Raw genomic sequence first — 19828 nt, forward strand, 5'->3', positions numbered from 1 at the left:
GCTTGGCAAACAACAGACATCTGAATATTCATTTTCTGAAGTGAATAATCCATCATTACAGAAAGAAAAATGGAAGCCTGTATTCAATAGACCTATAAAAGGTGTTTAAAGAATGTGCATGTCTTCCTTAGAAAAGCCCCTCATGAGCAGCCTTGTTTTGTTGCAGGTGTCTTACAGGAAGCAGCTCAGGGTTTTGCATATATGTGTTTTATTTTTAAGTTGTACAACTCCTGGTTGATGACAATAATAATGTAAATGACCTAAAGTTTAAATTGTGTTATTCTAATCAGTTTTCTGACCTGTGCTGTCAACAGAATTTCTGATGATCAAATAATAAAACTCAGACAATGTTGGTTTTGTGCCATCAAATAATACTCTTGTGTTTATTCATGTACAAATTCATGCATTTATCTCAGATACTTGTTAAGCAACTACTAGGTTAAGGCTCCGGGGATGGGGATGGGGGTGGGTGGCAACTCAAACAGGCCCGGCCCCTGCCTTCATGGAGTTCACATTTGGCTGTTTTATAAATGTTGTGAGGAAAGGATTTTTTTTCATCCATGAAAGGATGCAATCGCCTTTATTTCAGTATTTGAGATGTGTCATTAAATAAGAATCTGATTATGGCTCAGGACAAATTATTTGTTTTTCTCTTGTACATCTAGCAGAGCTATTTGTAAAAGTTAAAAATTATTGATTTGTCAGATTTTTTAATTTAGAAAATGTTTTGTATTTGTTTTGTGGTTTGCCTAAATTGCTCTAACATTTGGTATCTAATTTGACTCTCACAGTAACCCTGTAGGGTGCATGGTATTCCCATGATAAGAAACTAGATGCTCAGCAGGCTTAATTGACCTCCCATGGAGTCCCGGCCACTTAGCGGCCATCCAAATGGAAACTTAAGTCTTCTGATTTATTAAGTGTGTTCTTGATTCCAGCTTAAAAAAAACTTAAGGTATTAAAACTGTATCTTATTCTGTGTTTAAATGAGACTTTGACAGCTAGAAAATGGAAACAAAAATGTGAATCAACCGTGATTTTTGAGCCCCTCTCTGCTACTGTATAGGCACTGTGGGGAGTAGAAATGACCTCTGCCTCTTGATAAATTTATAGCTTCATCGATAAGACATAATGTACACTTAGAAAGGAACTCAGTAACCCACCAACACAGAATGCATGGTTCAGTGTTAAAGTGAGAAATATCAACACAAGAGTTGAGAAGATAAGAAGAGCTAAAGCAGATGCAAATGGTGTATCTTGAGCTAAATCTTCAAGGGCAGGGAAGATGGGACTTGGGCAGGGAAGAGGCTTCTGGGCAGGGGGAATGGCAAGTTGCAAGGCTCAGAAGTGGAAGGGAGTGTGATGGTGATGGTGGTAACAATAACTGCCATTTGCCCAGCACTTATCACTTGCCAAGCAGTTATTGGTTCACATGCATTAACTTATCCTTAAAACGGTTATCAAAACAATTCAACCAGAGAAAAATTGTTACTATTTCAATTTTACATATGAGGAAACTGAGGCAGAGAGGTTAAGAAACTTGCTTAAGGTTGCATGTGCATTAAATGGCAGCTGGATTCCACCATGGTCTTGAGACCAGAATCCACTCGAACCCTTTTAACCTGTGTTGTGCTGCCTGATGTGGTACTCGTGAGATGGTAAGTACACCTTCATGGCTAGAGGGGAGACTTAATATGGGGCCACGATGAGAGAGGTCAAATAATGGAGAATCTAAAAATCAGGCAGAAGGCATTAAACTTTGTCTAGGACTTACTGATATTTCATCAGTGTGGAAATGTGGTAGACATTTATTTTAGAAAGATTAGTCAGCCATAGACAAAGGATTGAGAGACAAATAAGGATAAGGATGGCAACTATTAGATGGAAATTGTTAGAGGGGGGTTTCTATCCAGGTATGGGTGATAGGTGATTAGACCTGGAGTAGGGTAGCAGTAGAAATGAGAAGGATGTAATGGTGATAAGGACTGGAACTAGCACTGAATCAACAGGTGAGTCAAGGCCAGGTGATTTCCTGAGAGCAGCTTCATGGTATTACCCCCATTTTACAGATGAGGAAATACGGAGGCTCCAAGAGGTTAATTTGGGCTAATAAGCATTGGAGCAGGGATTTGAGCCTATATCTATCTTTCTTGGCTTCCCATCTTTAAGGTAAAATAATGCAGTCTGGTCATGTAGCAGAGTTGCTGATAAGATTTGAAGAATTGCTCCCAAAATAAGAGATACTTAAAGTCATGGGGAGAAATCAACATTCAGAGGGAGCAATAGTATCAGAGAAAAGGCAGACACTGAATATTAAAGAACACTGGAGGGAGGGAGGAGGGTAAGGATTGAAAAACTACCTATCAGGTACTGTGCTTATCACCTGGGCGATGAAATAATCTGTCCACCAAACCCCCATGACACGCAGTTTACCTGTTAAACTTACACATGTGCCCCTGAACCTAAAAGCTTAAAAAAAAAAAAAAGAATACAGAGGAGAATGGAGCAAGTGGAAGAGGCTTCCAGAAGAAAACAAGTTAGAGGTATAGGGAGGGAACCTAGGGCTCGTAAGGCCGCAGCAGCCAACAAGGAGAGAACAGTCAGTCAATGACTCAAAGTGAAACTGCCGATGGATTGTCAAATGGAGGAGGAGGGAACATGCACGCAGCCCAATGTTCTCAGTAACCCTCAACAAACAAAGACAGATTCAGGTGTGTGAAGGGCAAGTAGTGTTGCAGGTGGGAGGATATGGGAGTGCTGCCAGTGATGGGGTGGAGAAGGGAAGGAAGGTCTGGCATGAGGAGAAAGAATTCTGACGCATCCGACGCCCCACTCTGCAAGTTCTGAGCCAAGCCAGCTGGGGTCAAGGGGAGAGATCATGGGGAGGCTGAATGGCTGGAGGAGAAGCAGAGAGGATTCCTGTAATCCAGTGGGAGGTGCCTGGCAAGAGGCCAGGAGGACGTGAAGGGACTCTAATGTGTGGTAGACAAGTAAGGAGCTGAGGGAATGATTGTTCCATCAGCTACATGTAGTGGCGCAATGGATGAGCCCACATTCTAGGAGCCCCCCTCCTCTGCCCCTGCTTCTATAGAAGCCCTTACCCTCCCATCCTGGCCCACTTGCCAGGACCTGCTGGGGAGCTCAGAACCCTCCCTACTCCCATCCAGTCTCACAAGACAGTTAAGTGAGCCTCCCACCTCAGCCTCCCAAGTAGCTGGGACTACAGGCGCCTGCCACCACACTTAGCTAATTTTTAAATTTTTTGTAGAGACAAGGTCTCACTATATTGCCCAGGCTGGTCTCCAACTTCTGGACTCAAGCAGTCCTCCCATCTCGGCCTCCCAAACTGCTGGGATTACAGGTGTGAGCCATTGCACCCATCTGTACATTGCTTTTTAAATAATAATTGTTGAATAGGTGGGTGAGTGGAGAGTGATTTCTATTAAGGAACTTTGCTTCTTGTTACTCTGGTGCCTTAATTCAAGTTTATAAATGATTACTAATATTTGGGATATTAAGATAGGTACATGGGTCACTTGGGAGGGGTAGTATTTTGATAGCAGCACTTTATACTCTGATTTACAGTATTAATTCTTTAGAGGTATTTTGGTGTATATGAGCACTGATGGTTGTGCTTTAAAATTGGCAGCCCGTTGATGTTAGCAGGACCAGCCAAGTGGCAGGCACTGCAGTAGAGGGACCCTGGGTTTGAAGTCAGATGGCCAAGCTCCCAGGCCTGGCGTACACAGCTCAGAGGGTCCTCGTGCAGAGAGTGCTCCTTTCCAGCCTGAGCGATCCCTCCTTATCCTCCAGTCACCCCATGACAGGTCACGTTATCAGAACTGCCTGTCTCAACTATCCCCTGAACTGCTATGGTTCCCTCATCTACATTCTCATGGAACCCTGTGAGTTTCCTTTGTAGCAAATAATTGTTGGAGTGATTATTTCTACTAATGCCATCTTTGACTAGACTATTGCTTTCATAAGGGCAGGGACATGCCTAATGGTTTTACCTCTGTGTCCCCAGCACCTGACACAGTACCTGGCACAGAGTATGTTCTGGATAAACACTTGGGGGAGCCAGTGAACTCTGGTAAAATCTTGGACATGAGATTCCATTTTTCTCATCTGTTTAAAGCCTGTATATTAAAGCTTGTATTAAACCTTATCACTAAGGTGCTTTCTCTTTGAAGATCTATGGATTAACCATTCACAATTTTTTATTATAAATGTTATCCACATCAATGATATGAAATTCAAACAATGCAAAAGAATATACAGTGAAAGTGTATTCAGTCCTTCACCAGAGATTACAAATATTGAAAGTTGCTTGTCTTTACAGAGAGAATAAAAATTGAACAAGCTGTAGCCAGAATCGAATGGATTAATAATGGGGTGGGCGTATTCCCTACTTCCAGCTCCCATGAAGCAGCTTTCATATTTCAGTTTTAAAATGGTTAGTGCCTTAGTGAGGGAAGAAAACTTTCATGCAGGAATCTGTGCTGCCAACCGGGGCCAAGGCCCTCAGCTAAATTTCCACTATACCCTGTGCCATTGCTGATTTTCAGCTATTCTGTATAGAGATTTTACTGTTCATGGGGGCCCTCTGAAAGTTTTCTCCTTTCTGGAATTTGAGGATCACTTCAAGGTGTTGTTTAAGAAAGTAACAAGGCAGGCTGGACAATTCAAGGCAATGTGATTTTATGGATGATTTAATACATTTGGATGTGTGGAAAATAAGTTTATGTCTACCTAAAGATTTTCAGCTTCAGAAGCACTTTCACGTAGAGTGTTTGGTTTCTGTGTTGGTGTTGCATGGTTGAGGGGAATCATTAAAGGAATGGAATGCAGCTAAGTGGAATTTCTTGAGTTTGAATGGAAATTTGTAATTTGTACAATCAATTCCAGTTATGGAAGGATAGAATTACATAAATACAGGGACGTTAAGCACCATATGTTTTAAAAATATTTTCAAGGAAATACATGGATATTCATATATTTATCCATTAATTTGATAGAGGGAAAATCTATCTTGGTACATCTTCCAGTTTTCAGTACCAAAAAGAATGTGAGAGAGGCCCTTCCATGCCCTGCTACAGTGACTGGGGCTTGTTGTATGTGTGCGTGTGTGTGTATTTTGGTGGAAGGGAGTGTCCAGTTGGTGCCTAAGGGTTCTCAGGAATAGTTATGTTTATATGATTATTTTTGAAAAATAAGTATACTAAAGCTTTGGATTTCTGTCTGTAAATTGTGATAGTTTAACTGCAAGCATCAACGTGTTCTACATTAAGTGAGGTTTGTGGGGAAGGTGATTTTGTTTGTGGACCATGGACTATAGTGGGTTTCATAGAATCACCTTGAGTGGTAGTGTATTGGGGGTGGGGGAAGGTTAAGAGAGAAGCAGGAATGGGCTCTTGCTGCCCTGTGACTCAGTCTCTGAGGTGGCTTTGGGCCAGGCATTAGAGACAGAGTGAGGTCCATCTTCTAGGCTTCCCTGGGTGTTGTTGGCAGAGTAGCAGCTGTTTACTGACAGTTGCTTAAGAAGGCAGCTCATGCCAGATGGAATCCCTGGGTTCTAAAACCTAACGGACTTAAATGTTAAGGAGGTTTAAATGAGTCTGGATAGGAGTTTGCAAAGATGATAATTATCTGTTTAATATTAACCAGTGTAATACAAGTTAAGTACTAGAATAGTACTCCAAACCATACAAGTATCCACACACACATCCCAGTACTTAGATGACTGGATCACAGGGGCTGATTTCACCACTACAAGCATCTCGAGGAAGGGTGTTTCTTGAATAGTTACTATTTATCACCTCTTGCCTTCTAAGGAAGAGCCTAGATGAGACAGATAACACAGCAGAATTCCCTCTCCAACCTTGTCTCCACCTTCTCTTTCTTACATGACACTGAACGGACAGTTCGCATCCACCCAAGTCTATTTCCAGGAGTTTTGTCCTTCTATCTTATGTATTAGGAATAACACACTGGCAATTTAATGAGCATCTACAATTTGCCAGACATTTTGCCACACTATCTCAAATACAATCCTGCGAATAGATGTTATTGGACTTTATATGTAAATGGACCTGGAAAACTAAAGCTCAGAGTCACAGAGCTTGTAATTGACAGAGCTGGGGCTTGAACAAAATTTTGTTGAGTTGCAAAATCCATGTTTTTTCTGAAAATAACAAAAACCGTAATTATAATAATATTTACTGAGCATTCATTATGTGCCAGGGAGTAATTCTAATAATAAACTTACAAGGTAGTTGTTAACTACTAAAGAAAAATTGAGGTTGGGAAACTAGAGATTATAAAATTTAAGTATCTTACCCGAGATTGTTTAGTAAATAGCAGACCCAAATTTTGAACCTATTTGATCTGGTTACAAAGGTTTTCACTACTGGACACCACCTCCTACTAGTTTTTTGTGTTCTCAACTGGGTAAAACCAAGGTAAAGGGCCAAGGGCAGTATGGTTAAGAGGAGCTGAAGGACCATGTAGATTGTAGGTTAAATAGAATCGAACTTTCTATTTCTTTATTTCCTTTCTAGGTGTCAGCTTCCTCTGGTGCGACCAGCAAGTCTTCCAGTATGAATCCCACAGAAACCAAGGTATGAAGAATGCTAACTGAGTGAGTGCTGATTTAAGTTGATTGTGCTGCAAAGCAAAACAAATGTAGACCAATTGTTGACGATGAGTTATATATGCTAGGAAGTTTTAATTATGGAAGTAAACATTTTCTTCCTAATTTATGGGGGTCTTTGAAAGCCCAGTTTTCCTTCCAATATTTACCTTACACATCATCTAGATGGTTTTAGGTTATCTAGAAAAGTAGAGTCACCTAGAGTTGTTTTGTTTTGTTTTGTTTTGAGACAGGGTCTTGCTGTGTCACCCAGGCTGGAATATAGTGGTGTGATTACACTCACTGCAGCCTCAACCTCCTGGACTCAAGCGACCCTCCCATCTCGGCCTCTTGAGTAGCTGGAGCTACAGAGGCATACCACCGTGCCCAACTAATTGTTTTTTTGTTTGTTTGTTTTTTTGTAGAGACAGGGTTTCACTGTGTTGCCCAAGTTGGTCTCAAATTCCTGGGCTGAAGTGATCCTTCAACCTGGGCCTCCCAAAGTGCTGGGATTACAGGAATGAGCCACCATGCCCGTGGCCAGTTTTGTTTGTTTTTGTTTTTGATCCTAGATTTGATTGAGTTTTTTAATTGAAGATATTCCTCTAAGTACATTTCTCTACATTGAAATGAGAATATAAATTATTAATTCTTGCTAAAATGGTCTTACTATTCTGGCCATTTAAAAATAAATATAAAAATGAAAGATTATACTAAATGAACATAAAAACATACTGGTTATTTCGGATGCTTTCTCAAGTTTTTTTTTTTTATTTTCTGAAATTTGAGTCTTGTGGGGTACCATTTTATTGACAAACGTTTCTTGAGCTCTATTTGGGATTTATTCTTAAAATTTTTTTTTTGAATTTCAGAATTAAAAATAAAAGAATTTCCTCTAGTAGGATTGTCCACTTTGTTCTAAAGAGCTGGCTGCAGCTGCCTTTTAAACCCTCTCCCTAAGTTACTCTAGCTCAAGCTTTGTCTCTTGGGAATATTTCAGGGGAGGGAATTAAAGAGGTAGCATTTTCAAAATTCTCTCAACTAATGTTTGTGTGCCAATATTCTTTAATACCTTTAAGAGCTACCCCAACTCCATTATTATTAAATTGTCCTTGTTTAAAATTACCAACCTACTTTTGTTTTCTGTCTTTCATATTACTGTGCTATCCCTGTAGTTTCCTATCCCAGGTGATGCGGCCCTGTAACTTAGTACTTTCAAAGGATTATATGGCCTCATCTTGAATCATCTTCAAAGAACATTACAAATATCTAGAAATACACTATCCACATCTAAGTTCTTGTAAATGTGATTTAGCATTCATTTAAAATTTTAATCTAAAATTATCAGTTTTTAAATTTAGTATTTAAATTTACATTGATTTCTAAATTGCTTTCAAAATATACATTACATAATCTATAATTAATGTTAGCTGTCTCTATTTAATTATGTCAATCTTAACCTTAAAAAATGAAAAATCTTTTTTTTTTCCTTGAGGCAGGGTCTTGCTCTGTCTTCCAGGCTGGGTGTAGTGCTGGGTGTAGTGGCATGATCACAGCTTGCTGCAACCTTGACCTCCTGGATGCAAGTGATCCTCCCACCTCAGTCTCCTGAGTAGCTGGAACTATAAGGGCACACCACCATGCCTGGTTAATATTTTTGTTTTTTCTGTAGAGACAGGGGTCTTGCTGTGTTACTCAGGCTGGTCTCAAACTCCTGGGCTCAAGCAGTCCTCCCATCTCAGCCTCTCAAAGTGTTGGGATTACAGGCATGAGCCACTGTGTCCAGCCTAAAATTAAAAATCCTAATTTTAAAAAATATTCCAGAAGCATCTACAAAATAAAAGTTCTCATTAAGACCAGGCACAGTGGCTCACAGCTATAATCTCAGCATTTTGAGAGGTCAAGGTGGGAGGATCGCTTGAGCCCAGGAGTTTGGGACCAGCCTGGGCAATATAGCAAGATCCCGTGTCTACAAAAAATTAGCCAGGTGTGGTGGTTTACTCCTGTAGTCTCAGCTACTGGGGAGGCTGAGGCAGGAGGATGGCTTGAGCCCAGGAGATCAAGGCTGCAGCAAGCTGTGATTGCACCACTGCACTCCAGCCCAGGTGACAGAGCAAGACCCTGTCTCAAAAATAAATAAATAAATAAATAAATAAATAAATAAATAAATAAATAATCTCATTGAATTTAGAGATCATGAAAACCAAATAAAAGAGATAGGAAGGAGAGCCAGAAATAGGATTTATTCTTTTGGTTCTTTTTCGTCCTGTTGCCTGATTCTAATCCCCTGTGCCTTAGCTCAAGGACCAATGTTTATTTCAAGCATGGCCTGTTACCTAGAACAAATGTCAGCAAACTCTTCACCCTTCTCTAAGCATTAATCATGAGAATTCTTGGCAGTCCTGTGAAACTGGAGGAAAGTAGGAGAGATAAGAGAGGGAGAGACAAAAATAAAATGCATGTAATGAAGTGTCCCCAGTGGCTGACTAGGGACCACTTTTGGCCTCAAGTCTCTCCCTGGAACCTGGTTCCACATCAGCTGTGATATTAGACAGTCTCTTTTTGCTTTGGTTTCCTTATCTGTACAGTTTGGAGGAAGGTGATAATAGTACCTGCCTCACAAGACTGTGTAAGGAAACATAATGTATATTGGACAATTCCTGTCCTAAGCAAGTGTCCAGATGGGATTGTCTGTTGGCCAATACTAGGGAGAGAGTGCAGTGCGATGACTAGAACACACAACCTCAGTTCCACCATGGATGTCTTTAGGGAGTTATTTAACTGCTCTAAACTCAATTTCTCATCTGTGAAATGGGTATAATAATACTTGTCTCATAGGATTATTATGAAGATAAAGTGAGTTGACACATGAGAGGTGATGGATACACATTAGTTATTATGGTCATCATTATTATATTCAGCACAATCACTACAAAAATAAATTCAGCAATTACTGATTTAAATATGCATTGCATTTTAAGCTGCTTGTGTCTGTGAGCAGACATTCTTAATTGTAGTGTAGAGTTCTCCCAGGCAACATCTTGATTGCCAAATTGCAAGCTATTAATAGATTCAAAGCACTATACTACCAGCTGGCTTATTTTCCTTGTTAATCATTTAATAAATTATATTTGCATAAACCGAAAGGATAGTTCCATAAATAGAAACTCATTAATGAGAATGTAGTGTGAAAGGATCCAAAATTGAAAATTTCTTGTAAAACATTTCAATCATAAGCTTTGTTTCCTTCCCAAAATAGTGTGTTAGCATAGTAAGGGGCCATTATTTGAAGAAAGTATGTGTCTTCATTACTGAAGTAGAAGACATGATAAATTAAGAGGATATTTGACTTTAGCCTCTTCAAATTAAAAAAAATAAATAAAAACCACTAGTTTGTGCTGATACTACCAAGCAGATAAAAAGGAAAGAAACAGCAGGAAGCACTGGACCCTAGTTTGTAATCTCTGACTGAAAAGTTCATGAAATATGTAATCAAGCTTTATTCATGATTTTATATCTTGCCTATATTGAGAATGCATGCATGTACTTACTTTTTTTTTACACAAGTAATGTTTAGTTGGATAAAACTGTAAAATACCATACTAAAGATGCTAAATTACAACCAGTTCTTTAGAAGCATTTCTAGAACTTTAAATTAGATCTCTACATACAGGACTGTGATGTGCCCAATAAAAATCCATGCACTAAATATTTATAATTTTGGGGGGATTATGTTGACAGAATTTCATAAAACTTTCAGTTACGTCTGTGACTATTTGATCATAACTAAACATCGGATACATAGGAAAAAATGGTATTCATTTAGTCTTTACACAGGAAAGGAAAGGAATGAGAAATTAATTTTATTAATGGAAACCTTCGCTTAAAAAAACCTTCACTGAAAAAATGTAAACACAAACTGATATATTTTCTTAGGACCTTAGAACATAAGTGCCTACAGCTTCTTGGAGTTATACATACATGCATCGAGTAGATGCAATAGATGAATAGAATGAATCTTGATATAATCATTTTAACCCTTTTTGTACATGTTACTTATTTGACTGACAGATAAAATAAAATTATACCTGGGGCTGTGCTCTTATATTAGGCCATTCCAGTCAGCCAACAGATGGAAGGACCACATCTTCCTAACAAGAAAAAACACAAAAAACAGGTGATGTTGTTCATTGTACTAGGGCGTCTCTGTTTACTAACGGTTACATCACCCGCTCAGCATGTGCTAATAACTGCAATTCACAGTCTTCTGTTAACACTGAGATCCCATCATGGACTTTCTGTAGGCTTAGCTGCTCATCAGCCACATTCTGGCACTAAAAGTAATTTTCACTGCTTTCTGTGCCCTCAATTCTGTCACCATCCCATTGTTTTACACTGTTAGCCAAAACCCGTGATGAATATTTCACTGATAAAAACACCTTGTTAGTGGCATGGAAACACAGTGCCCTTGGCTTTGTGATGAAGGTTTTAATTTTCTGTTGCACATGTATGTGTTACAGTGTAAATAGTAATAAATCTTTACATATTTTGATATACCTAGCAAGGAGATATAAATTGCTCCCTGAATAGTAAGAGCAGAATATTAACTAGTATACCTAATTGTTTATCTAAAGAGTTGCAATTTCAAGCAAAGTGTAACAAACTTAACTGATAATGTTTATAATTACATTAAAAATCATCTCTTTTGAGTTTCCTCAGTTGAAGAAAATCTATGATAGTCTCTGTAAACTATGTCTATCTTTCTTTTCTTTCTTCCTTTTTTTCTTCCTTTTTTTTCTTTTAATTTAGGCTGTAAAAACAGAACCTGAGAAGAAGTCACAGTCAACCAAGGTAAACAGTTTAAGTCTGCTAGTGAGTTATTTGGATTCTTTTTAATAATTATGAATAACCAACTTCCTACCTTGGCACAGCTGTGAATGGTAAAGGGGGTTGCTGCCTAATTTAATTAATTTTTGGACCTTTTTGAATGACTATGTACATGTAGAATATATAAAATATTCATAACATTAAGTCCATATATAATTTAATTAATTTTTAGACCTTTTTGAATGACTGTGTACATGTAGAATATATAAAATATTCATAACATTAAGTCCGTATAGTGCTAAAAAGGATATATAATATTTTATAGATGAAAACTCTATTTCAGAAGCGTTTTGTTCAAATCTAGTTTTTTGTTATATGTATAGTGGTTGTTTTAAAAAAGAAAAAAGCAAGAGGAACAAAAGAAAAAAGGCAAAGAGTAGTAGTGAATATCCAATTCCAATTCCAGTGAGACATCAGGAATAAGTCGTCTGCTGAACTCAGCACCTAGATGGCTTAGGGATAATAATCTTTCCTAAGAGGCTGGCTGGGTTTATCGTGACAGTCTTATCTCAGTTGGTGGAGCTAGTTAACAGTTACACAGGAGGCTAGCTTCTGTTACTTTCCTGACCCATGATTGTCCAGAATGAATGCCATTCTGCCTCTGCGTGGAGGTGAACCCCAGGGTGTGTACGGCAGCACAAATGTTTCTCTTCAATAAGGTGCTGCATTTTATTTTGTCAAGCACTTAAAGCAAGTACTAAAACAAGACCACAAGGTTTCCTGTGGAAAAGCACAGATATTTGAGCCCAGGTACTTCAAGCACAGGTGAGGGTGAAAGGTGAGGCTTGTCTGATTTTGTGGAAGGCCTCCTGGTGGCCCCTGGGGGTGGTAGAACATAGGGTACTCCGAGTGAAGAATTCAGCAGCTAAGTGGAAGTTGTCTTCTATTCCACTTTAAATACTTTTATCTACTGAATCTCAAGAAAATTGGGTTTCTGGTGATAAGATCTTCTCTACTAACAAAGAAAAAAAAACTTCTAAATCCTATGAAAGGAGTTTTTTTTTTTTTTTTTTGAGACGGAGTCTCGCTCTGTCGCCCAGGCTGTAGTGCAGTGGTGCCATCTCGGCTCACTGCAAGCTCCGCCTCCTGGGTTCACGCCATTCTCTTGCCTCAGCCTCCCAGGTAGCTGGGACTACAGGTGCCTGCCACCAAACCCGGCTCATTTTTTTGTATTTTTAGTAGAGACGGGGTTTCACCGTGTTAGCCAGGATGGTCTTGATCTCCTGACCTCGTGATACGCCCGCCTCAGCCTCCCAAAGTGCTGGGATTACAGGTGTGAGCCACCACGCCTGGCCTAAAATATATTTTCTAGAGTGGGATTAGCTGTCAACAAACTCAGTAGTCACATGGCTCATGTGTTATCTGTGTACATTGGTGAAAAACAACCAGTAATTTAGAGATATACGTGTATTTGAAAATATTATTCAGATGAAATACTAAATTTTTCATTATTCTGATAATCACCATTCTCAGAGACTGCTGACAGGGTTACTATTGACCTGATAGCACATGTCTGCTTCTGTGATCCTAAAGAGTGGGCCTAAGTGGGCTTTTCCTGAAAAAGGCAGAAGGTTTTAGTTGGAATTTTGTTCTTGTTCTTGTTTGAAAGTATTACAAGTTGGATTCCAGTGTAATCAAGTTTAATCTTTTGAAATTGACAGCTGTCTGTGGTTCATGAGAAAAAATCCCAAGAAGGAAAGCCAAAAGAACACACAGAGGTAAATGATTATCATCAGGACTTAATTATAAGGCAACCTCTTTTGGTGGGATATAATTAAAAAAATCTTTCATCAATTCAAAACTAATCCCTGCGATGGATAGTTGGATATTAGTTTTTTCAGCTAAAATGGTGCCATCATGTGGCAATAGCAGTGTTTACAACTTATGTGATTCTTGCTGAATTTTGGGGGAAGGATTTGCACTATTTCAAATTTTGTACCTAAAGTGAAATTGTCACATGTACATCACACTAATTCAAATTTACATAATTTAGAACCACAGACAGCACAACTGTTATGAACAATTTTTATTCTATAGAGAAAAGTATCAGTATTATGTTTAAGACTACCATCTTGTTAATGATGTCTTTATATGTGTGTGGGCACCTGTGTGTATACTTTCAGCCAAAAAGCCTACCCAAGCAGGCATCAGATACAGGAAGTAAGGATGCTCACAATAAAAAAGCAGTTTCCAGATCAGCTGAACAGCAGCCATCAGAGAAATCAACAGAACCAAAGGTAAATGAAGCAGATAGGAAAACCTTAACATCAACTGGGTAATAAGATACGGTTCCCCTGTTCACACTGAGGTGTGTAGTTCAATCTATGGGGCTGTGCTGAATATATTTTGTATTGTAGTGATTTGGTATTATTATTTTGTTGGTTTTTCAAATAGACTTGTGGAAACTTGGATGTATGGATGGCTTGAGAAGGGCATCAGATTGGTCCAGGGGATGCACTGTCCATCCTTCTCCCACTGCCCAGCAATAACCAGCTGTGACTGCAGGGCAGCAGGCTCTGCTGTCTCCCAGACAGGCAGCTTTGGATTGAGGCTTCCTCCTGGACCCCCGAACACCTGGGCTGGGGAACATATGTGCCCTGAATTATCTAGTTCTTTAAATGGAAATCCTAAAGCATTTTTAGGGTCGTGTTGTAGAAGAGCTGAACTTACAGAGCCAAAAATTAGAAATTGCTTCCATACTTATGTAGTTAATAGCAGCCACCTTTTAGAAGAATTAACATCTACAAGAAATACTTTTTCATTGAGAGCACTTGGAAGATAATAACAAGGCCTGCTTCACAATATATTTTATATCAGAGATCACAGATTTGTGATCTACCACTTAAATGCCACATGTATATTTTGTTTGGCTTACAATGTTGTTAAAAATTTATTTTTAATTAATTGCCAGCTATCAAAGTCAAGGCATCTCACATAACATCCCAAATTGTAACTCCTCTTGAAAAATTAGACTATCTAGTAACAGTGAGCTCATGTGGCAACAATTGACTAGAGCCATTACACCTGGTATATGTGCTCCAGTTTACCACAGTCCTTACCTAGCCTGATTGACCTATTCATGTTACCTGCATGAACGTTTTAGGCTCTTGAGTCCAGCTTTATGTGGTGCTTAGCACTGCACCATGTACAATAGAAGCGAGCAAGCGTTCCCTTATGGTGTCCATGAGGGTGAACTGGCAGATGTTAGTGACATTTAAAACTCATGATCTTGATAATAGCCATGCAGAGATACTTAGCTCTGTCAACCTTTTATCCTCACTGTCTTAGACTAAACCACAAGACACGATTTCTGCTGGTGGAGAGAGTGTTGCTGGTGTCACTGCAATATCTGACAAGCCGGGTGACAAGGTGAGCACACACAAGCAGATGGAAATGTGGGCCTCTGTGCTTCTCAAGTTTCTTTTATGAGAAACGTATGCTCAAATAACCTATCATTTGGCAAAACTGAACACTGCTTATATGTAAAATTTTGTGAAGAGCATGCATTTAAGGGATAGAGAGTGAACAAGATTCCAAAAGTAATTTGTAAATTTATATATTCAGTAATTGCATGCCATATATAAGGTATTGATATCAATACCAAGGACATTAAAATGTGAGTTGACTCAGACTCTGCCTTCCAAATTTATAGGTATGAAATAAAGCAAATACAATTTCCATGAGCATTCGAATAGGCTTTTTCAGCTTTCAGTGTTGATGCCAGCTGTCTTGATACTGGTGTATCACAACCATGACATCAACATGAGTGGATATGAGACGTTTTCAAAGGAAATGTTTCGAGTCCTCTCAGGATGAAGGAGATGTGTTGAGCTGGGTGATTGTGGGCATAGCTTCCTTCGATTTTTTGAAGAGCTGCTTCCAATACTTGCCCAGGAGTATAAGATGAGGAGTTATCTACCTTTTCTACCCACAGCAATATAGAATTAGTAATCAGTTTGAAGAGCATGTAATCCATTTGAAGCCACAAGTAAGCAAGTGAGGGAACAATGAGAAGATGGGAATGAAAAATGTAAAAGTAATATAGATTTATATATACTTTTGCTTCTGTAAATGGGTCAGATATCCTGCTACAGGCTAAATGGTAAAGAAGGTCATAGGGTAAATGATGTTTAGGGTAAAAATATGGCACATCTCCCTGAAACATCATTTTTTCCCTCTGGGATTTTGGGAGAAAAGGCACATTATTTTATCCAAATTAATACAGGTCTCCTATGGAGCAAAGGCAACATTTACAAAAACTTTTAAATGAAAATATCAAACTTAAAATTGTTTTTCCTTGCAATAGATCACTTGTATACTACCTTGAGACTCATAGCCTCACCCCAGGAAGACACAGCACTCTCTCACGCCAATGAGGAATGCTTACATGAAATGGTTTGAAAATGGATACATTTAAGGCAGAAGATTAGATACGTTAAAATAGATTTTTAAATGGAATCAATGTTTTCAGTTTGAAAATGGATTTAAGGCAGAGGATTAGGCCCGCTAAAATAGATTTTTAAATGTAATCAAAATTTTCAGTTTTGAGCTAGATGTAAATTAACCAGTGTTATAAGTGAAAACTAAACAATAAAATTAGGAGAGGCTTATGTGGAATTCTGCTGTGCATTGCCTTGTGCTGGAACTTGCAGGAAGTCATTTCACTTTACGTTGCCTCTGATTCCTCTCCCATTAAATAGGATTTAATGACTTGCCTTCTTATTTTAGTACATACCATGTTTAAAGTACCATAAGGCGGGTGGATCACCTGAGGTCGGGAGCTCGAGACCAGCCTGACCAACATGGAGAAATCCCGCCTCTACTAAAAATACAAAATTAGCTGGGCTTGGTGGCACAGGCCCGTAATCCCAGCTACTAAAGAGGCTGAGGCAGGAGAATTGCTTGAACCCGGGAGGCAGAGGTTGCGGTGAGCCAAGATCGCACCGTTGCACTCCAGCCTGGGCAACAGGAGTGAAACACTGTCTCAAAAACATAAAAAACTAAATAAAGTACCATGGTTGATTCTGCAGGATGCACTAGCTGTAGGCTGGCCTGTCTAGGGGGTGGGGAAAAGACAATATACCTGGGGCTGTATTTCAGTCAGATTAAGAAAGGCCCCCACAAGGTGTTATTCGGTGAGTAATGAAGGGATTCTATCTAATTCAGGGAATCCACCAGAGCTTTGAGAGAATAGATCCAAGTTCAGTTAGGCATGGAAGGATAGCTGGGATTGCAGGCTTGCAAACGCATCAAGGTGTTGAAAAGTGTAAGATGTGTTCTGGGCACAAAGTACATTCCAATGTAGGTGAAGCACAGAGGAAGTGAGTGGTGGGGCTGTAAGACCAGAAAGACAGGTAGAGCACTGCTGTGGAGAATGCTAAGGTGAATTTGTACATGTAGTGATTCAGCAGACAGCGGGTAGCCTTTGAGAACCTGAGAGAACAGATGGGTGATGCAGTTGAATCTGAGCTGCAGAAGGATTAAGGGACTGCAGTAGGTGGATGGGATAGAGATAGGAAGGTGGAAGGTTGGTCAGGGACTGTTTCAGGAGTCCTGATGAGTCATATTTTGGCCTAAATTACAGCTGTGATAGAATAAGAAAGTGGGGAGTTATCCAAGACGAATTGCAGAGCAAAAATCTTCAGGTTTTAGGAAATGATTGACTGAAGTGGGCAAAGACAAAGTAAAATCTAAGATAACCTGGTGCTTCTGAATCTGATTGCATGAGGTTGGTAGCCACACGGTAAGGGAAAGGAGGCCCCTAAGGTGCTCATTGTCAGGTTTGTGCAAGTGCAGAATTGACACCTGAGAATGAGTGCCTTTTTAAATTGTGAGCTGGGCACCTTGCAGTCCAGTCCCTAAGTTCCCTGGGTACCATTGGCAGGAGTACAGATGTCAGAGGAATTGAGGAGGAAAGAGATGTATCTAATTTTGGACAAGCTGAATTTAAGTGTTTGAAGTGTCCAAAGAAATATGTGTAGCAAGACAATTAAAATACTGTTTTCTAATAGAAAAGAATGAAGTAGGAGGAAAGGGAGAGGAAGAGAAAGAGTGGATGGAATAGAAAGATAGTGGGGAGAGACGGAAGGGGAGAGAGACATTGAGAAGGAAGAGGAAGGTGGGGGAGAGAACATGAGTGAATATCTGCGTGAGGTAGTGGCTGAATCGTGGAAGTGGTTTCAATTATCCAGACTCAGGCGCACACCCTAGTGGCCCCCACAGTGTTTCTAGCATTTCAATCATAATAGTCACTTATTTAGCGCTTACAATTACGTAGCAAGTACTTACATAGTGCTGAGCATGTGCCAAACAATGGTTTTCATACTTCGCATAGATTCACTTATCTAATATCTCCAAGGAGAAGTGACTTACTAAAGCCTCAAGCAGCCATGTGTGTCTCAACTGTCATGCAAACCTTGGCAGTCAGAGCCTGTGCTCTTCCTGTGCTTTGTTGCCTGAGTTTGGATACCTTCAAATGGGACATGGTCTCCTTTTATCTTAAACCCAACAACTTCACCCATTTAGTTTCTGCCAGTCTCTGAAAGCATTTGCCCCTGGCCGTAGAGAATGATTTTGGATAAGACCACCAGCACAGGGCAGAAATGTGCAGAGTGTCTACAGTGGGGATCAAAGTAAAAGAGATGCCACAGGTAATGGAGAACAAAGGGCATAGATGCCACAGTAGGATCAGAATGTGCTGAAAGGTGGCAGCTGGGAGGGAGAGATGCTCCAAGGGTCAAATTTCAGAGATTATATCTGGATAAAAGCATGGAAATTGCAGATTGAAAAGTTGTTTGCAATCTTTGATAGAGCAGTGGAAGCAATGATGGGCGATAAACTCATTTTAAGGAAAGAGGAGGTGATGAGATGCCGAAGTGAGGGATATGGAGGTCTCGATGTGTGGGGGCAAAGACCCAGAGAGCAAAGCCAGAAGTGGCAGCCTACAGAAGGAATTCGGGGATGTTACAAAGACTGGCTGGTGGGCCCTGGAGAAGAACAGCGAAGAAAGAAACAGTCTTGGATTCAAATCTTCATTCTGTCCCTTACTGTGTAACCTGAGGAAAGTGGCCTAATTTGAGCCTTGCTTTGCCCATCACTAACTGAGACTAATATAATTGAAGCCCTTCTGAAAAAGGATATAAAACATACAGCACACTGTCTGCTGTAGAGCACATGTTCAGTATATGATCAATGCTTGTTAATATGGTGAATTTATTTTAAAATTTGTAATAATACTGAGTTTTATTAAGGTATGTGAGAAAGAGTTTTTAATTTCTCAATTCTCACCAGAAAAAAGAAAAGAAATCGTTAACCCCAGCTGTGCCAGTTGAATCTAAACCGGATAAACCATCGGGAAAGGTACGAAGACAGCAATGTCCTTCTACATGAGACAGTTGCTCATATACTCTATATTTATCATAATCTGATTTCTTGTGGGCAAATAATATGAGGGAGGTAATTTAAAGGGCCATTTTAATGAATTATTGTTTCAAGCTAATATTGAAAGTGTGGGTTGGAAGTACAGTTTTCATACTCATGTTTGTAATACTTGCTATTATAACCCCCCCCCCTTTTTTTTAAAAAAAAAAAGCAACTCTGGTTTCATCCCATGGAGTTTACATTCCAGTTTCTCTCCTGCAAATACACTTTATTTAACCAGAGGTATTACTAAAGAAGTCAGGTACTTCTTTTTTCTGAAATTCGTAAAAGAATCAGTGTAAGCCTAACAGCCTTCAAATTGTATTTCACATATCCATGATCAGTAGAGTCCTAAAATTGTCATGGGCATATGGTAGTTGCAAAAAAAAAAAAAAAAAAAGATAATTTAAATAATTATTTTTCATCTAAATCAAATAATACAAAGTCCTTTCCTAGATTGTTATTTTCTCCTTTCAGTGTAGGTTATTGTTCATAACGAGTCATCCTTAACATAAAAAATAGATAGAAGCGCTCTTATTTATTATTATATTAATCCGTGTTTACAGTGTTACAAAGAACTTCTCTGAGACTGGGTAATTTATAAAGAAAAGAGGTTTAATTGAGTCATAGTTCTGTGTGGCTGGGGAGGCCTCAGGAAACTTACAATCATGCTGGAAGGGGAAGCAGGCACCTTCTTCACAAGGCAGCAGGAGAGAGACCGTGTGAAGGAGGAACAGTCAAACACTTATAAAACCATCAGATCTCATGAGAACTCACTCACTATCATGAGAACAGCATGAAAATCACCCCCATGATCCAGTCACCTCCCTTCCTCGACACGTGGGGATTATAGGTCCCTCCCTCAACACATGGGGATTACAATTGGAGATG

General features: G+C 39.4%; 1 protein-coding gene across 48 annotated transcripts in view; it reads left to right on the forward strand.

The window, feature by feature from the left end:
• Positions 1 to 19828, forward strand: part of CAST (calpastatin) — a 117637-nt gene that overhangs the window by 52674 nt on the left and 45135 nt on the right. For 15 of the 48 annotated variants that reach the window (XM_063612354.1, XM_063612339.1, XM_063612353.1 and 12 more), the window contains 6 exons: positions 6561 to 6620; positions 11441 to 11482; positions 13180 to 13236; positions 13642 to 13755; positions 14807 to 14887; positions 18809 to 18877. In XM_063612354.1, coding sequence (XP_063468424.1) covers positions 6561 to 6620; positions 11441 to 11482; positions 13180 to 13236; positions 13642 to 13755; positions 14807 to 14887; positions 18809 to 18877 — 423 coding nt within the window. Of the gene's footprint in view, positions 1 to 6560; positions 6621 to 10742; positions 10809 to 11440; positions 11483 to 13179; positions 13237 to 13641; positions 13756 to 14806; positions 14888 to 18808; positions 18878 to 19828 lie in introns of all 48 variants that reach the window. The other 33 variants (XR_010114290.1, XM_063612332.1, XM_063612341.1 and 30 more) reach the window with 9 other exon arrangements.

This window comes from Symphalangus syndactylus, chromosome 11 (assembly GCF_028878055.3).
Source record: "Symphalangus syndactylus isolate Jambi chromosome 11, NHGRI_mSymSyn1-v2.1_pri, whole genome shotgun sequence".
NCBI lineage: Eukaryota > Metazoa > Chordata > Mammalia > Primates > Hylobatidae > Symphalangus > Symphalangus syndactylus.